The following is a 20,596-nucleotide window of genomic DNA, read 5'->3' as shown; positions in this document are numbered from 1 at the left end:
GGCAAGTGCAGGGAGAGCAGACAACACCCTGGCAGGATGTCAAGCAGCTACCAACAACCACTGTCCAGCAAGGGAGCTACAATGCAATGACTCACTTGCATGAGGCCCAACCAGGGGAATAGATCAATTTTGCCTACAAACTCAGTAACTCCCCAAACATGCCTGGACTTCTGCTTCCCAATCACATGGGACTGAGGGTATAAAAACCAAACAGGTGCCCGTGCTTGGCTTTCTTCCCACCCCACCATGCACTAAGCAACAAGGACATTCTGAAGACTCCAACTGAGGGAAGTATCCCAGATTTCAGAGATGAAATCTGCATACTATGGACTGCAATACCCAGTAGGATGAGAAAAAATACTTTACCTAGATGTTGCCCATAGGGTTGCCAGATGGCTGAAACAAAAAAACCAAACACCCCCCAAAAAAACCACTGGGGAAAAAGGGGAGGGGGGCACCAAAGTCATTGTTGAGCAAAAAAAGACTCCAAGGACCTGCTAGGAGTTTCCAGATAGTCATTTAAAACAAAAACCCGGACACGCTTCATTGGGCGGGGGGAGGGGAGAGGGACACACGGACGACTGGCCAGGAAAGGGGGGGACCTAGAAACAGCTAACGGGGGAGGGCTGGCCGAGGCAGATGGGGGGCCAACAGGAAGCAGGGCTGGTCGGAGGGGGGGGGAGGAAATTGGGCAGAACAGGGTTGGTCGTGGGATATCCGGGGAGGGGGACCAGCCAGGAGGGGGCAGAGCTGGCCAGGAGTAAGGGGGGCAGGAAGCACAGCTGGGGAGGATAGGGGGCCTCGAGGGTGGCTGAGAGGAAGGGTGGGCGTGAAGCAGAGCTGGCAGGGGGGAGCAGTGGCGCTGGCCGGGAGAGATCAGGAAGAGGAACGGGCTGGCAGGAAGCTGGGGGGGGGGGGGGGGGCGGGTGGAGAAGAACCAACCGGCTGGGAAGGGGGGAGAGCAAATCAGCCGGGGGAGAGGGGTGGGGGGTGGGGGAGCAGGACTGACCTGTGCACTTGCTGCCTGTCCCGCGCAGGCTTCCAGCAACACAGGAGCGAGGAGGAGGCTTCCCCTCCTCCTCACACTCAACCAACTGAGGGCTCCCGGCGGCAATCGTGGCCCTGCCTCCTAGCTGGGATTCCCAGCCGCTCCTCCCGCCAGGCTTCCACCCAGCTGGAAAAATCAGAATACACCGGACATTGCATGTGTTCGGTATTTTCTTTTTTTAAAATCGGACAGAGCGCGCAAATACCGGACTGACCGGTACAATACCGGACACCTGGCAACCCTAGTTGCCCAGTATAAGAGAACTGAGAATTTAGACTGTGTTCATATTTTCTTTTGGTAGCTACCGTAACACTTCTAGCAACTTAAATTCTACGTAGTCAATAAACTTCTTTTGTTTACTTTTTTCAATGAGTTCGTACAAAGTGTTGGGGCAAACCTCCAATTTTAAAGAGCTGGTGTACATCCACTTTCCATTGATTAAGTGAGGAATAGGGATGTAACATCCCATTTACTTGGTTAACTAGTTAAACATATTGTTTAACCATTCTCAACTCTATTATACTGGGCAACATCTAGATAAAGTATTTTTTCTCATCCTACTAGGAATTGCAGTCCATTTCATTTCTGAAATCTGGGACACTTCCCTCAGTTGGAGTCTTCAGAAAGTCCTTGTTGCTTAGTGCATGGAGGGGAGGGTCTGGGCTGGAGCAGTCCAAGCCTGTGCCCCCTGCCCCCTTCTTCATTCCTCCCCACTCCACTGGTAAACCAGAACCTATTAAGGCTGATGCTTATCAGTTAACATTTCAGATCCCTAGTAGGGAACCTATTAATATATTAGACATTATAATTCTGAGGTACAGTACTGGAAGCCAGGGGAAGAGTTGGAAAATTTAGCTGGTACCTTCTGAGTGATTCATATATGACTCTGGGAACATTCATGCTGTCTGACTGGTGCTGGGCTCCACATGCGATTATGCTGAGTGATCACAGTGCCCGGAGGGGTCACTACTAGGGATGAAAAAATTTATTTAAAATATTAACTAGTTCAACTATGTTTTTAGTTAACTCTCTGCATTGAGCAACAGGCAGGGGGGGCTGCTGGAGCGACCCCTGCCCACAGCACAGCAGGCCCAGACAGGCTGGGTAGACCCCCTTCTTGCGATGCAGAGGGGCTATGCTTCTCCAGCCTGTCTGGGCCTCCCCTGCTGTATCACAGGCGAGGACTTGCACCAGACTGGCCAGACAGGGCCCACAACTCTGTGGGTGGTGGCTGCTCCAACCAAGCAATTTATACCCCTAGTCACTAGCAAGACATTGTGAGAGATGGCTCTGGCAGGTATAGTGGTCCCAGTCTTAAGCTGCACTCTGGGGGCAATCCCATCACACACAGTTCACAAATTGGAACACAGACTTAAAAAACACATGCTGAGAGCACATAACAGAGCAATAAAATAGTGCTGATCAAGTGCAGCCTCTGTGACAGTCAAATCTCCATTACAATTAATGTACCTTAATTTTGAATTTGGTACAAATAAAACTTCAAATGTAAATGAAATGACCAAGCTAACTGAAAATTCCTTCAGGATGTAGGCTTCTTGGCTTCTCTAGACAAAACTGTCTAATCAGCTTGCCTGCTTTGCTTGCAAAATGTCTTGTGTCAGGACAGGTGTACTGTCTGAATCAATTTAGTGATTAGTGAACTGTGGTAAGCACCTGGTCACAATTAACTTTTTTGGGGAGTGAGGGGAAGAAGGGGGCACAAAGAGTTAAGTAAAAGAGGCATTAAACCTTCTAGCCTTGTCTGTTATCCATTATTTGCTTGCCTTCACCATAGCAAGAATTCCCCAACTATATACACTTCTACACTGAATTTAAATGTCCTCTACCAAAGGCAAACCCCACATCCTTGGCTTGTTTACCTTAACCAAAAGAAGGCTGAGGGGAGATATGATTGCTCTCTTTAAATATATTAAGAGGGATAAATGCCAGGGAGGGAGAGGAATTATTTAAGCTCAATACCAATGTGGACACAAGAACAAATGGATATAAGCTGGCTAGTAGGAAGTTTAGACTCGAAATTAGACGAAGGTTTCTAGCCATCAGAGGAGTGAAGCTCTGGAACAGCCTCCCAAGGGAAGTAGTGGGGGCAAAAGATCTATCTGGCTTCAAGATAAAACTAGATGGGTTTATGAAGGGGATGGTTTGATGAGGTAACATGATCTTGGCAATTAATTGACCTTTCACTATCAGTGGTAAATAGGCCAATGGTGGGAAGATAGGAGTTGCTATAGAGAACTTTTTCCTGGGTGTCTGGTTGGTGAGTCTTGCCCACATGCTCAGGGTTTAGCTGATGGCCATATTTGGGGTCGGGAAGGAATTTTCCTCCAGGATAGATTGGCAGAGGCCCTGGAGGTTTTTTGCCTTCCTCTGTAGGATGGGGCACGGGTCACTTGTGGGAGGATTCTCTGCATCTTGGGGTCTTTGAACCATCATTTCAAGGACTTCAATATCTGAGATATAGGTGAGAGGATTATTCTTGCAGTGGGTGGGTGAGATTCTGTGGCCTGCATTGTGCAGGGGGTCAGACTGGATGATCATAAAGGTCCCTTCTGACCTTAAAGTCTATGAGTCTATCCTAGTATGTGACTGCATATTGTCATAGTTAGATCCAGAAGTGAACTGAGTGGTGGTCTGGCAGAAGGCAACCCTGCTGCCTGGCTGAGGTATCATGAAAAGGTCTTTTTTCAATAACTTTCAATTTCCCTCTTCATATGGCCTCCCAGAACCACAGTGCTGAGCACCTCGGATATCTCCCGCCCTGCATTTGCCTTCAGTTTGCAGGGAGCTGTTTATTCTGTATATTTTGTTTTAAATAAGATTACAGTGAGAAGGCTTAGTTAAAGTAGGTATTGAATTGTGCCCCAAAACCACAAAAATCTGTGCTCCTCCCATTCTTTCCCAGTAGATTCCAGATTTGTGGGCCAGTTTCTAAGGAAGCTCTGTCTCCCATACCTACAAGTCTCATCCTTGAAGCAGATAGTTGCTGGATGTCATGATTACACAGGACAGATAACTCAAACCAATGCCATTAAAGGCTTTGAAGGTGAAGACAAAACACTGAATCTGAAGCAGTACTCAGTAGGAAGCCAGTGAAGGGCACTGGAGTGACAGCAATCTTTACAAAAACAAAGCTGCAATTGGTTCAGAGCTTAACAGTTTATCAGATAAGCAACACAATGGAGCAGCCAGAAAGAACGTGAACGAGATGTTACTGAACACTAGGGTTAATTGACACTGGGATGGGATGAGCTTGTCTTGCCCATCATATTACATTTAACACCATTAAAAAAAAGTACATCAAACAAAACGTTAAAGAACTATTTTAGTTACACATCTTAATAAGGTAAGTAACAGAGTGAATTCAAACAGGACCACAAAATTGGTAATGGTCTGAGTTAGGAGCCAAGAATTTTAAAAATAAATAAAAAGCCCTGCTTTGGGGCACCAACTGAACAGGCAAATCTCTTCCCAGTAGGAGTATATGCTTGAGTATTTGGTAATCATTCTATTCCATTTATATTCTTGTTAAAAACAATAGGCTGTGTTCAGGTTAAACCAGCCAAGTAAGCCTTCACTCATACAACAGCTGTAGCTAAAAAACAATATAGCCCAAATGTGAAAAAGTGTTAATAATCCTTTGTAGCTGGGCAACCTCATGTTGTGGGACTTTTAAAAGTCAGAATGCAATGCTGCTAAATGAGTTGTATGAGGCATAGGTCTCCCAAGTGGCCTAAATTGCAGCATTTTAACACAAACAGGGTTCGTAAATCTCCTTATATTAATACGTCTCAGACTACTTCTCACTTACATAAGTCACTTTTTCTTTTCTAGAAAGGCTGGAGAAAGAGTTCAGTGTAATGCACATTTCACCCCACAACCATCCCGCTTTTCAAGCACCATACTGTAGAAAAAGTCTCTGACTGAAGTGGACCAGTGGGTACTGCTTTTTGTGAGTGTCAGACCCTAAGTGCGAAGGAAAAATCATAGGACTAATTTGAACTCATGGGACAATAGATCAATGGATCACTGAGCTTCAGAAGGACTGCAAGTAGGTAAAGCACAATACTTTAGTGTGTTATGGTGATCTGTTATTTAGCATTAATCTCACAAATGCATTGAAGAATACTGAAATTTTACCCTGGGGCTCACCATTGTAGTTCAACTGGCTGTATAGGGAGGTATTCAGCACATTTTAACAGGATGAAATATTAGGTTGGCCATCAAGAGCTTTGTGTCCCGTCCCCTCCCACCTCTCCCTAGGCAGATTAAATAAATTCTTCACCTATCTATCCTTGCATAGGCCAACTCAAAGGGGTCTATCCAATGGGGAATCCTAACCATGTAAGCAGACATATGAAATACTAGTACTGCAAAAGCACTGAGTTTTCAGATTTTTTCAATCCCATTTTAAAAATAAATACTGAGAGAGCAAGATGGATATAGACAGAAATATTAAGTTTAAATTGTGTTGATGACTCTGGAAATACATTGCTAAAGATCACATGCCATCCAGCAGACAAAGTGGAGAGTCTGACCATAATCTGAAACACATCTCACTTTAAGTTTTGAAATCTGCAAATAAGATGAAGTAAATTACTGTTTAGGATTTCCTTGCAGATTCCCAATATTCCCGCTCCAATTACAGTCTCTCACACAACTAACATGTAGTAACATTATCAGGGCTCGAAAAATTATGTAATCTACTCGCCTGGGGCGAGTAGATTATAAGCCGCAAGGCCAGCACAGCCCGGTCTGCGCATGCGCAGACCGCAGACCCACATGGCTGGCGAGCAGGGCTCACCGCCGCTTGGCGAGCCCTGAACATCATGACAGAAAAAAAAAAAAGTCCAATTTAAAAAAATATCAATTTCATCTAATCTGGGACCAAATACACTAAAATCTTAAACAATCACCTGGCTACTGCATGACCTCACTACAGGGTAGAGTTATGACAGTTTGGATACCTTAATTAAGCATTTCCATATTTTAACATGTTTGTATTTCCTTTAATGTGTAACTTTAACTCTGTGAACTTCCTGGATTGGGAATAATAAGAAACTTAACAGGGATATTTTAATCTTTGTTCCAATATGTATTCTCAGCCTTAATGTAGTATTTCTGTCTGGAAAGGTATGTTAGCATTCAATATAACATGAACTATATACACACACACGAATACTATCTCAAGCACACAAAGATGGGGCCTGAGCTCAGATGCTTTAATAAAAATAGGTGTGAGACTAAAACTTCTTGCAATGCCAGATATTTCCCCATCACTAATTTCCACACTGTAAAGCCACTACCTGCAGATTGCAAACCCTTCCTTTTTGTCCCCAGGCTAATTACAGATGATTAATTTTGCATTCCCAAAGTAATTAGTAACCTCACTAGGAAATTTAAATCAGTCTCCTCAGTACAAATGTCATTCGGGCCACAAGCCAAACTGCTGAACAAGAGACCTCTCCCTCCACCCAGTCTCTAACAAACTGTAGAGAGGCGGCCTCAGGGCTTCTGCCCTAAAGCGAAGTGGTGGGACTTAGAGGTTTTGACAGACACCTGCTGAGAGCGAAGAGGTACAAATGTAAGGTTTTGTCCCCACCCCAGCAGCTTGAGTCATCCTCCTTACTCTCAGTGGCTCCTTCCTACTAGGATGTTAAGTAGCAATAAATAAGCTGATCAAGTAGTCGATGGACTTTCCATTGACTACTTGATTAATTGATAAGGGAGTTAGCTCCCAGGGCAGTGCAAGCCAGGACTGAGCAGTCCCGGCTCAAGCTGGCTCGGACCACTGCGGCTCTGCCTGCCTTTTAAATGTAGTAAGAGCCTGTTAGCTCTTACTACATTATAAAAGCAGAGCCGCAGTGGGGGACCAGCACGAGCTGGGACTGCTCAGTCCCAGCTCACGCTAAGTCCCAGACCGCTGAGGCTCTGCCTCCCCTGACCCACTCACCGCGGAGACGGTGCTGGGGGAAAAATCAGCTTTTAAGATAGCTCCCCCAAAGCACTGGCTCCCGCTCCCCCCACCCCCTTGCTGCCTCTGATACATCCTACAGTTCCCCGCGGAGAAGCAGCAACCAGCAGCTGGGAGCTTCAAGGAGGGGCTGCTTTAGCTCTTCTGGGTGAGGCAGGTGTTCCATGCAGGGCTGAAGCCCCAAGACTCCATTCCCCTGAGCCCTGAAGGTCTCAAACCATGGCAGGCATTTCCCTTGAGGCTGATGTCTCAAATTCAGACAGATGCACCCCAGCTCTTGAACTTCTGAAGATTGTCATATGAGGCTCAGAGGTTCAGTACGTTTGGCCGCTCCCAAATTATGCTAAGATTTCAAATGCTAGCTAGAGGGGACACATCTATACTAGACATGTTAAATATCAGTTAATTGATTAGTCGAGTAGCCTCATGTAATTTTAACGGTTAGTCGACTATTCTGTAGTCCCCAGAGGCAGGGCTGGCAGCCACTGTATCAGAGGCAGCAGTGTGGAGTGTCAGGCAGAAGTTGGTCCACAAGAGGAGTCAATTTAAAAACCAGCTCCCCGCATGGACCAGCTGCCTGTCACCCTGCACTGCTGCTTCTGACAAAGAGGCAGCAGCACAGGGTGGCAGCAGCCTTGTCGGGGGGTAGGAGGAGAGAGGTCTACGCTCCAAAACCCAGCGCAAGCCAGAACGGAGATGGGCTGCCTTGCCTGCCTGGCTCCTAATACACATTAAATGCAGAGCCGCATCAGCAGTAGGTCTCAGACCTGTTGCAAGCCAGGACTGAGCCAGACTGCTAAAAAATGTACTGGCAGGGCAAGGGAAATGTATGTAGTCTATAGCATTAGCCTATATGCTTTTGCTAATCAATTAGTTGACTACACTTTTACATCCCTAATTTATACTTCAGGGAAAACACAGACCACGTCTCCACTTACAGGAGGATGAATGCCCAGGTGATCACATTCCAGGGTTCAATTTAGCAAGTTATGAGTAGTAAGGGAAGTCGATGGGAGCATATCTCCCATCAACCTCCCGCAGTGGACACGACACCAAGCTCAGCTTAAGGTACATTGACTCCAGCTACATTGTTTACATAGCTAGAGTTGCGTACCTTACGCCAACCTTCCAGGTGTAGTGTAGACTAGGGATATTCAATTTCAGTTAATCAAGTAGTCAGTGGAATTTACATTGATTACTCGATTAGTCGATGGGAGGGGCGTTTGCTATTCCTGCTGAGCCTTTGCCTTTTAAATGTAGTAAGAGCCATGTGGGGCTCCTTACTACATTTAAAAGGCAGAGATGCAATGGAGAACCCAGGGTGAGTGGGGACTCAAGCAGTCTCCACTTGCAACAGGTCCTGAAAGGCACATCGGGAATAGCGAGCTGCCTCCTCCCAACTAGTTCCTGCTCACGCTGTCTCCCCGCTGCACCTCTGTCTGACCTGCCCCACCCCGAGACGGTGCTGGGAGGAACTGGCTTTTAAGCCAGCTCCCCGCAGCACCAGGTCCTGCTCTCCCCCACATTTTGCTGCCTCTGATACAAAGACAGGGTTGGGGGAGGAAACTAGTCACTTACATCCCTGGTATAAACCTGGCCAGATTCTGCATAAAGCTCAACTTGCTATCTTAAGTGTGGTGCTATTTGGGGGGTGGGGAGGATGATATTTTAGAAAGCCTACGGCCAAGCTCTAGCCTCTTACATATAAATGCCAGCAAAATGAGTTAGTGTGGTACCGTCTGATCCAGAGTGGATGCCAATATCCTTGGCTATAACAGTGCTATGATGTGTGTGAGTGTGCGCCTAAAAACTGCTGGTGTAACCAGAGAAGCTGAAAGCAAAGGTGTGCTTCCCAATTCCAGTATGAAGTTAAAGGAAAGAAAAAAAAAAAAAAAAAAAAAAAAAGGTCTGTGATTTGACTGGTAAATTTTATCAAAGAGGGTATGTTTTGCACCTTTAGAGAAAAACCAACAACAGATCTTCAGCCAGCCAGCCCCTTATGTACCAGGGTCTAAGAACAGAAACTCTTCTTTACATCTTTAATCTGCTAACAAGAAGAATGGTTTGCATCCAAATAAATAAGACTAGTAGAACAGATCAAACTGAACTAGGGAATTAAATACTCGTTAAAAAAGTTAAGCAGTTAAACATATCATTTTAATTGTTTAACTGGTTAAAGGTCCAGCCAGCCTAGCCCTCTGTGAGTTGGGGGTGTAGGGAGGTTGCTGCAGCAGGCAGGGGCACAAGGAGTCCCCTACCCTGACACCATAACAAACTTAACTTGTTTCATATATATATTACATACTACACATACCATAGTATCTAAAGTTTTTCCCTGTTTGAGGTCCAATTTTGCAGCTTTCCAGAGTCTCAATAGCAAACCTAAATTGCCTAAATACAAAGTAGAACACAGCCACATTCATTGTTTATATGGAGATAGCCTGCAGACTACAGATTCCAATATGCCCTTTGAAGTTGAATGATTATGGTCACTAGTGGCAGTCAACTGGGAGATTATGCTAAAGGCTGAATTATTCAAATCCACAAAAGTTCTTAAAAATATAGGTAGGAATATTAATATTCTTCCTCCATTATTTGTGCCAATGTATATCATTTAACATTTTACTGTTCTTCTCAAGTAAATGGCAAGAAATATGACTGATTCATTTATGTGAACATAAATCCTTTGAACAATACTCACAAGCTAATAACAATACTTTCAGTTAAAATTCAGACTAGTAAATAAAGTAGCTATTTAAGAAGGAGTTATTGTGTACAACATGTATGGGTGAAAACAAACAAAAAGAGGAAAACAAGCTGACAAGTGTATTTGTACTCTTTTAGAATTTACTTTCTATAGACTAGTATTCTCATGTGCTAATGCAGTTTTTCCCAATTTTATTTGGCCACGGAACCCTTTTAAACTCAAAAGAATGTTGTGGAACCCCTAATAACAGTCATATATGGAGCTAAAAAAGTAGATCACAAATAAGTAAGGATAATAAACAAATGCTAAACAAGGTCATGAGATCAACATTTAGTTTAATTGCACATATTTAAAAACAAAAATCACATTTAATGTGTACAAAAATAAAGCTAAAAAAATATGCATTAAATATTAATTATGTTTTTAAATCATAAAGTGTTACTGTAATGGAATTTTCTCGCTGACCCCTTATTTTCACTTCACAGAACCCCGATGTTCCACAGAACACCATTTAGGAAACATTGTGCTAATGGCATTCAGCATAGTCACCACTGATGCTAATTAAACCAGCAGCATGGGAACGATTCTGCTAAATGTGGAGTGCTCACACTTTGCTCAACTAAGAATTGCATGTGTAGCACTAAATTTGCATGAATTGAAGTGACTGCAGTCATCCTTATCTTTAATGTGGTGACAAATCTACAGAGACATCAGGTCTTCGAATCTCGGGCTCTGACTTGATCACAAGAGCAAGGAACATTGCACAACAGGATTTAAATAAGTCTCCTTGGTCCATACATTCATATTAAAAAAGTTAAGGAATCAAAGACTGCATTACAGTAGGATTATGCATTTGAAAAAAATTGTCCTTTGCACATCCTATAATAAACAACATAATTGCACTACTTCATTATTTCTCTACATGATTGTTCAATTCCACAATAAAGACAAATCTTTAAAATGTGGAAGATGTCAATATGCACTTCACTGACAGTTTGAACCATGGAGCTTTCTATGTTATCTCAGTTGCCATATGAAACCATTTGTTTGCCACTTTTGTCAATATATGGCCTCGTTCGCATTTAAACAATGTGGTGGCAGCTCAGTTACAGGAAGCATGCAATCCAGAATGGCTGAAAAGATTTTCGTGTTTTATAGAACAAAGCTGACAGATCAGCTTAAGAATTGCCAGGTGTTAGCATAGCAATTCCAATTACAGCTACAACTTTCAGGTTAAACTTAACACGAAAGGGGAGTAATGTTTCTCAACTTCCGGCTCTCCACGGACTCACGTGGAAACAGGCTCAAAACTCGCCAGTCATCTCAATACTCTTTTCTGCTACACCTACCATTCATTTCACACTTGACAGTAAGAGACTAGAAACTCCCTTCCCAATATCACCCTTGGCATCAACCCTCTTTCCCTCATTGGAAGTCTCTCATTTTTTTGAAATAAAATGGATATTAGAACATGCACTTGGAAAGGGGGGTTGTAATAAATCTCTCTCAAGGCAGACTAGCTTCATCATTTACCTAATCCTCAACCACAGAATTCTCTCTTCACTGCCCTCACAATGAGCCTCATGCCTTCCCCAGTCAGTCCTTATTGTATATATAAAAGGTTTAGGATCGGCACTCTGACAGAAAGTAGAAGAATGCAAGAAGTTACATATCGGGTTTCTCAGAAAAGTTAAAACAAAATGATTTTAAATGAGTGCAAGATTCCTTTCACAGAGATATCCTTCTGCCTCCCTTTTCTGTGCACTCACCTGCCTCCGCCTACTCAGTACCATTCAGAATTGCTGGTGCCACTACTGATAACAGTATTGCTGCGACAAAGGAAGAGGGTGTGTATGAGCTCTGGCAAAGCAGTCCAGGACAGTGATGTCAGCATGCTATGACAGGAAACTGGAAGTACAACTACCAACAATAAAACTGACTAAGTGCTGCCAAATGCACAAAATAAGCACACTAGGGATGTAAAATCCTGGTTAATCAGTTAACTGATTAAATCTTAGATTTAAGCAGGATCTGGGGGTCAGGGACAACACTGACAAAAGGAGCCAGCAGCCTCAAGCATGGAGGAGTGTGGCATCTGTTCTCCTCCCTGCTTCACAAGGCAGCCAGCTTCTGCTCCCACCCAACACTGCAAGGGGGGCAGCCGCTGACCCCTGTGAAGCTGGAGCAGCTCTTCAGCCGCAGTGGGCTGCGAGTGGGGGGCTGCTCCCAGGTACTAGTTAACCAGAGGATGATGCTTACCAACATAACCAATTAGGTGTTCATATCCCGAAAGCAAACTGGAGGGAAGGGAGGAGAATGATTCTCCTTCTTTCCCCAACCCAGCTTATCTTAGGTGTCACTACTTGAATATTTGATTTTCAAACTGACCACTTCTTTCACTTGCTTTTTGTTTACATTTGGTCTTGGAAATCTTTGTATCTGGATCATGCCAACAAAATTTATAGTGATCCTATACTGATATAGGAACATAGGAGACACAGTATAGGAGACATAGTTCAACACCACTTATTCCAAGATGCTGTACCTGGGTTTTCAGGGACAGGAGCTGCTTTCACCTAGCACAGACATGCAAATACTCTGTGCAGTACAAGACAACCTAAAGAGAGTTCTGTGCATCTTCAAAGCTTGTCTTTCACCAATGGAAGTTGGTCAAATAAGATATTACCTCACCCACCTTCTCCCTTTGATATCGTAGGACAAACACGGCTGCAACACTCTGAACAATAAACAGAGTGGCACCTGTCCTGATTAATCCACTGCTTGCCTTCTCCCTCCACACTTAGAGTGCATTTAAACTGGGTAGAGTAACATTCACTTTTTGGTTATTATTAATATTGAGGTTTTGATAGACTAAGCAATTAAATTTAAAATTCTCCTTAGCAACTAGCTCCACAGTGAGTCCCAATTCCCCTATGGTCATTCTGTCTACTGCTATATCAGCTGGTGGGGGGCTTCTCTCACTGTTTGAGAAGAGTCGTCCACATCACCAAGTTCTGCAGATATAATTAGCTAGAACAAAGCTTGATGGCCTTTGCCACCCCACAACCCCTCCCCCAAATGCTTATTACTAATGATAGCAGGTTTCAAGTATCTAAAAGTGTGTTACAAGGAGAAAGGAGAAAAATTGTTATCCTTGGCCTCTGAGGATAGGACAAGAAGCAATGGGCTTAAACTGCAGCAAGGGAGGCGAAGGTTGGACATTAACCACCCTGACAGGCAGAAAGTTTTTCCTAAAAACTGGAATAAATTGCCAAGGGAGATTGTGGAATTTCCATCACTGAAGATATTTAAGAGCAAGTTCAACACACATCTATCTGGGATGATCTAGATGGTGCTTGGTCCTGCCGTGAGGGCAGGGGGATGGACTTGATGCTCTCGAGGTCCTTTCCAGTTCTAGTGTTCTATAATCAGTGAAGTCTCCTCGTGTCAAAAAATAATTTAACCAAGAACTTTCCCCTTTTTTCCCTGGTTAATTGTTTACTACTGGAACCCAATTTGGGACCATAAATACTTTGATACAAGAAATGACACTAACACCTTCAAATCAGGACTTCAAATTTCTTCCTATGTACCAAGCAAAATAATTATAATGATGGTGATTCAAGATACATTATTATGCCTGTGAACTCTAAAGAAAAGCAAGTCACCAAAAAATCTGCAATCAGAAAAAGCAAAACTACAGGAAGACTTTTAAAATCAATGCAAGTTTTATGTAAATCTCACCTTAAATCTTTTGTCCTGAAGAACTTTCTTAATGGCCACAAGCTCTCCTGAATCACAGAGTTTGGCTTGATACACAACACCAAAAGATCCGTTTCCAATCACCTTGGTGTCTGTATAGCTAACCTCTTGCGGTCGGTCTGGACCCTGTCCTGGAGTTGCCACCACCGTAGTCACTTTGCTGCCATCTTTGTCTCCTGAAAAAAGCAGAGAACATGGAGTTAAGACGTGTGCATTAGCAAGCATATAAACCAGTATATCACTGAAGATAGAGTAACTTTATTCAGTTTTGAATTATCTTAACATGGCAGGGAAGGGGATAGAACCCATGCAAAAGAAAATGTAATATGCCATTTGGGACCTATTTAGTGAGATGTATGTACCAGGGTACCAATTTCTAGCTTCTTCCATGCAATAATTTTGTTATTTATATTGCTGAAATTAACATCAACCCACTTTCCAATGTTTTTTACTTCAACTATAGCAACCAAGTTGCCAGTTTAACCAGTAGAACACAAACACACTCTTTCAAACATATGTCTAGTTACAAACAACTTTGGATGTGCTTGTCACAACTCTATAGTTAAGACTGCAATCAGCCCTCAGCACCTAGACACCTGTTTAGATGCACCAGTGTAACTTCACTACCACAGAAAATCCTCTTTGCTGTAATTTGTGTCACTGCTGCTTAACACCATTTGAAACCAGGTTAAGCTGCATCTATGCAAACTAGACTTTATCACAACTTGAGCTGCCTACCTAGGCATTTGCACTGCTTCACTTACACTGGTGGCTGGCTACTGATGACCACAACCGAGATAAATTCCCAATGCAAACTGAGCTTTATTTGACAAATTGCTCCCACTCACACCCATGCTCCTAAAAAGGCATAAGATAACCTTATACATATGGTAGTCATTTTAGCTTAAGAAGTTAATTATGTAGTTTCGGAAAGTTTAGGATAAATGTTTAAAGTGATTTATTTTTCAAATCTGCAAGATGTTCCCCTTCCTTCAGAAATTACACCATTTCTAAAACCACACTTATGTACTCATGCATAACGTGCATTAGAAAAATAGTTTAAATAGTGAAGTTATTTATAGTGTTCACAGATATTGATTGGATTGCGGTCATCAAAACTGCTTAAGTAAAAGTTTACACCCTGTTTTACACTCTTCAAACATTCAGCTTTAAAGCTATTAAATCAAATGCATAAAGTGTCTCAGTTATGAGCCTTTTTTCCCCAAGTCCCAGAAGACAAAGTGGTGAATACACCTTCATTCCTACCTTAACTCCCTGTGTCCTAGAAAGCTGCTAAATGCTCCAGGTCCCTGCGCTACTTAGATATCCCTTTTAGCTCGTTACCTTACAAAAGTTCTTAACTCTGCAGGATACCCTAACTCCCCCTCTTTGTAAGGCAGTGAGAGCTATGAGGGAGAGGCAATCTTGTAGCTCAAGGACCCAAGCATGGTCCTTTTAAAAGGTGAATGAACAGTCCATTCACCTGTGGCAGTAACAATCTCTTCCAAACACAAATCACCAATTCTTTTGTTTCATTTTCCACTACCACCACAGGTTGGACTGCCAAAAACTGGGACTCCCTTGTCCGGAAACATCTATGGTCCAGCAGGACCATGGATGTTCCCAGACCTGGGAGTCCTGGCTGGGAGACCCAATGGCAAGAGAGCGAGCAGCCCTGGTAGTACACCCAGGGCTGCGGCAGCCCGAGCAGTGTGGCCAGGGACACGGCAGTCTCAGGAGTGGAGGCAGGACTGGGGACACGGCAGCCCCGTTAGTGGAACCGGGGACACGCTGCCACAACAGCCTTGGTAGCAGGGTCAGGGATGCAGCAGTATGGGCTGCCGGGGCCATAGCAGCATGGCAGCCCAGTTGGAGGCGCAGGGGGAGATGGGCTGGGGGAGCAGTAGCAGGTGACCTCCCCTGGTCTGGCAAATTCCCTTGTTTGACACCAATCAGGTACCAAGGGTGCCAGACCAGAGAGGTCCAAATGTACTGACAACCCTGAGAGCAGCAACAAGGCAAAGAATCAATTTAGGAGGGTAGCCGTTTTAGTCTGTAACTGAAAAAACAACAAATAGTCCTACAGCACCTTACAGACTAACAAAAAATGTAAACGTTAAATAGTTGTGTCTATGAAAGCTCATACCATAATCTTCATTTTTTGTTTCTCTCTAACGTGCTGTAGGACTACTCATTGTTTAAGTTTATACAGAATTAGGTCAACATCAGTATCTTGGAAATTCATTAAAGACTAACAAGATGGTTTAATAGGTGATGAGCTTTCGTGGGCCAGACCCACTTCCTCAGACCACATCACCTATTAAACCATCTTGTTAGTCTTTAAAGTGCTACATAGTTTTTCCTCTTGTTTTAGCAAGATCAGACTAACACGGCTACCTCTCTATTACTATTGGAAATTCATGTTCTTTCTCCCTTTCAGCAGTTTAAAGGGGCAGGAACACACCTGAGGTTTCAAAAGGATCAGCTCAGCTAGAACACATGGAACCACTAAGGGTACATCTAGACTGCTTTCCTCTTCTGAAAGAGGAAATGCAAATGAAATGCTGATTAGCATATTTTCATGCTTCATTTGCATATCCTCTTCCGAACCTTTTTGCAGCAGACAGTTTTTTTTTGCCAAAAAATGCAGTCTAAACATAGGGGTTTTTTTTTTTTTTCCAGGAAAAAGCTTTTTGAAAAACTGTAAACCTCATTTTTTGGAGGAATATGGGTTCTTTCAAAAAGCTTTTTTTTTTCCCCCCCGAAAAAGCCATGTTTAGACTGCATTTTTTGGTGATAAAACCTCTCACGGAAAAAGGGTCGGAAGAAGATATGCAAATGAAGCACACCATATGCTAATCAGCACTTCATTTGCATTTCCTCTTTCTTGATCTTATAACTCACTTGGTTAGGTCCAATAATGGTATCAGCAGAGCGAATATGTGGACAAAGCTGGCAACGGGGTTTGTTGCAAGGGAAGGTACCAGGGTTGGTATTAGTGTGGCTCTTGGTAAGAATCATCTTGAAGTTAGGTGGTTCTCTATAGGAGATTATGGGTCTGTCTCTCAAGAACACATATTCCTGTGCATCCAGAAATATAATTTATGCTGTCATGTCCTGAACGTGTCCGTCTGCTATGTACACTGGACAAACGTCTCAGACACTTCGCCAAAGGATCAATGCCCAGAAAACAGATATTAGACAGGATCACAAAGAAAAAACAGTTGCTTGCCATTTCAACCAGAAAGGACATTGTCTTGACTTAATTACCTGCATCCTGCTTCAAAAGCCTTTTAAGACTGCACTTGAAAGAGAATCCTCTGAACTGTTATTCATGCTAAAATTCGACACTTTACACCTGAGTCTGAACAAAGGATCTAGTTATCTTACCCATTACAAAGATAGCTTCCCCAATTTTCACTTCTAATATCATTAGCTCACAGACATTTACCTTCCCTCCCCCCCCCCCATCCTCCTTCTGTTCTGAAATTTGATTTGTCCTTTTCATATGTGTTCATTTTTTAAATTGTATCCTTTGGTATATATGGTTGTGACAATTTTCTTCCACTATTTGATCTGAGGAAGTGGGTCTGGCCCACGAAAGCTCATCATCTAATAAACCATCTTGTTAGTCTTTAAAGTGCTACATAGTCCTGTATTTTGTTTCAGCTACACCAGACTAAAACGGCTACATTTCTGCTCTATTATACAACTCATGGAAACGGATATAGCCAAAAATCAACAGTTACTCTCAGTGAAACATTTCTGAGTTTTAAGAACAGAAGACAAGCTTCTAGGAAATCTATATTCTTGGAAAATGCTTCACTAGGTCCTAGCTACTGGTGAAAGGCATTTAATCACATCAATACTGAGGCTGTAGATTTCTATCGGGCTTTGACTACACTTCTACTTTTAAATGGCAGGCTTTACAACACTAACTTGGGAGGGGGGTGTAACTTACTGCACTGGGGGGGGGGGGGGGGTAATGCCACTTTACTATACTGTCAGTTTCTGGCTCAGGGTGTGAAAAACTACCCTGCTAAACACAGTACCAGTGCAGAAACAGGCTCCCAGTGCTGTTATCTACTCCCCTTAAAGAGGTGACTCTCTCAGCCCTCCTGCCTGGCCATACTGCTGCACAGAAGTGCTTTCTTTGCCTCCTCTTTTCTCTCACTTTTGCCTTCCAGAGTAAACAAGAGAAATTAGGAGGTTCTCTCCTGTTCTCTTTCTACTTTGTGCCCTCTGAACACTATGTGCTACTCTGAAGCACGACAAGCAGAAAAGATTCTGTATGGAAGCCTGAAGGCTTCACTTACTTCCTCTTTCACTCCATCCACATTTCAATTCCCTAAGGGTACGTCTAGACTACATGCCTCTGGCGACAGAGGCATGTAGATTAGGCTACCCGACAGAGTAAAATGAAGCGGCGATTTAAATAATCGCCGCTTCATTTAAATTTACATGGCTGCCGCGTTGAGCCGACAAACAGCTGATCAGCTGTTTGTCGGCTCAGCGCGATAGTCTGGACGCTCCCCTGCCGACATCACAGGGAGTTGTCGACAACCCAGGTATGCCTCATCCCAGGAGGCATAGCTGGGTTGTCGACAACTCCCTTTGATGTCGGCAGGGGAGCGTCCAGACTATCGCGCTGAGCCGACAAACAGCTGATCAGCTGTTTGTCGGCTCAACGCGGCAGCCATGTAAATTTAAATGAAGCGGCGATTATTTAAATCGCCGCTTCATTTTACTCTGTCGGGTAGCCTAATCTACATGCCTCTGTCGCCAGAGGCATGTAGTCTAGACGTACCCTTACATACACATGCTGGTTCCTGTCTCTCTCTACTCAGGCTGTTTATCTGTTCTAAACCAAAACCTCCTGCAACCCCATATTGCACCTTCTCTATACTCCTTGAGAGGTCCATTCAAATACCTGGCACTTTCCCTCTCTTTAATCCAATTCCCCACTTTGATTCCCTCCAATCTGATTTTCATGATCCTCATTAAAAATATCCACACTAAAATCATTAATGCCCACTTCTTTTCTAAGAGGTCTTTTCTCCATACTCATGTATCTCAATTTCCTGGATGCCTCATGCAATGAACCTTGGGCTTGTGACTCCGTCCTATACCTTTCCATGTCCTCCTGCAATTGCTCCATCAATTCCCTTTTCTCCTCTAGAACTGCTCTGCATCCCTCCCAGTCATCCATACGGCAGTTTTCGGTGAAGAGACAAAAGGACTTGCACATCCCTAATTCTTGTCTGGATTAGAAATTAGATAGGTCCTTTTCCAGTTCTCTTGAATCCTGCTTATGTTCCAACGATGAGCAACAGGGGTGGTAAAATGACCTTTTCACACTACAAGTACAGCTATACATCTCAGCTCAATTGCTTACATTTGCAGCTGTTTCTAATTTTGGTTAATTTGATCAAGCATTAGTCAACAATTCAGAAGAAGAATGTACAGAAAGAACATTTAATTCTAATACCTGAGGTGTATTTATTTTCTTTTATTGCTTGTTATCTGCAAGATGCAGTCTCTGGAAGGAAAGCTTCTCAAGGCACATTCAGCGAGATTTTCAAAAGCAACTGAGTGATTTGCCATGGACTTTCAAAAAAGACTCACTCTTAAGTCACTTATACAATCAGGAAGACTGCCCCTGCTCTGCCTCTCCATCCCTCAGAGCAGGGCGAGAGGGATGGGGGGGACCCCCGACCTATAACTCACAAGCCAAATACGGCTCACTAGGGAGCTAGATATGGCTCTTCTGGAGTCCCAGCTCAGTCCTCCTAACTCTCCCCGCAGCAGGGAGCCAGTGCTAGCACTAGAGCCTTACAGACCCCCACAAGACTGGAACGCCAGTGATGTCCTCTTGCAGGGGTAGGGGAGAGTAAGTCCCAAGCCTCCCTGCTGGATCTGGCATGCGGTGCAGGAAAGAAGCAGAGCGAAAAATGGCTCCATGTGCTGCCCTTTTTCTTCCCCTGGAGTGCAGGGAACCAGGAACTCTGTGAGCATGGCCATTTTCTTTCCCTGGGAAACATTTCTTAGAGCCTTGCCCTGCAAATCCTGCCTGGAAGCTTTCTTCCAGTGCATGAGAGCAGCCGGAGGCCATGTTACACTCAGCGAGAAAGCAAGTAGGTGGCCTCCCCAGACCTCATACTCAGACCCTGTACATCCCTTCACTTACCCCCCAGGCCAGACAGTCTGCCCCCTCCCTCCAGCAAGACACCCTACTCCCATTTTGCACCTGCACCCTACCTCCCATCCAAACCTCGCATCCTCACCTTCTCCAACATTCCACCTCCCACCCAGATACCGCACAGCCACCCCTATCCATTTCACTAGCAGCCCATGCAGCAGAAATCCCATTAAATAAAGTCTGTGAGTATGTTTAATTTACGCTATTATTAATCATCAGGTCAATTAATAATATGAAGTTGTATATTTTCACTCATGCAAAAGGGCATTCCTTACATGGCTCTTGGTTGACCACTTATTCTGAATTTTGATGTAGTTTGGCTCTTTGGTTTGAAGAGGTTGCCTACCCTGCTTAAGACAAGGGTAGAAGCGAGGAGGCAGACTGCTCTGGCGTTCTGCCACAAAGTTGATCAAAAATTGATGAATTTTGATTGTTTTGTCATCTATTTGATTGGACAAATGGGCATTTTTGAAGTAAACTATTTCATTGGAAAATTTCTGAGAAACTATAGTGCTAATCTACTTTTCTGGAATGGAGTGACAAATACAGAGAAGGGATACAAGAGAGCTAGAATCATAGAACACTAGAACTTTAAGGGACCTTGAGAGGTCATTAAGTCCAGTCCCCTGCCCTCATGGCAGGACCAAGCACTGTCTAGATCAGTGGTCCCCAATGTGGTGCCTGTGGGCGCCATGGCGCCCACTGGGCCATTTCTGTGCACCCGCGGAGCAATCTGGGCTGGTCCTGCCCTCGGGCGTGCAGCAGGTGCCAGCCCCAGACGCATGGGCGGCCCGGCCCCGGGGTTGCAGCGCGTGCCGGCTCCGGCCCCGGGGTCACAGCGCATGCTAGTGCCAGCCCCGGGTGCGCGGCACATGCTTGGCCCCGCCT

General features: G+C 44.0%; 1 protein-coding gene across 4 annotated transcripts in view; it reads right to left on the bottom strand.

The window, feature by feature from the left end:
• GSK3B (glycogen synthase kinase 3 beta) overlaps positions 1 to 20,596 on the bottom strand; it is a 226,812-nt gene that overhangs the window by 136,268 nt on the left and 69,948 nt on the right. For all 4 annotated transcript variants that reach the window (XM_075905473.1, XM_075905448.1, XM_075905459.1 and 1 more), the window contains exon 2: positions 13,492 to 13,685. In XM_075905473.1, the coding sequence (XP_075761588.1) occupies positions 13,492 to 13,685 (194 nt within the window). The remainder of the gene's footprint in view (positions 1 to 13,491; positions 13,686 to 20,596) is intronic.

This window comes from Pelodiscus sinensis, chromosome 1, assembly GCF_049634645.1.
Source record: "Pelodiscus sinensis isolate JC-2024 chromosome 1, ASM4963464v1, whole genome shotgun sequence".
Classification (NCBI taxonomy): domain Eukaryota; kingdom Metazoa; phylum Chordata; order Testudines; family Trionychidae; genus Pelodiscus; species Pelodiscus sinensis.
The sequence above is the reverse complement of the archived record's forward strand: the minus strand, read 5'-3'. Positions and strand labels throughout refer to the sequence as shown.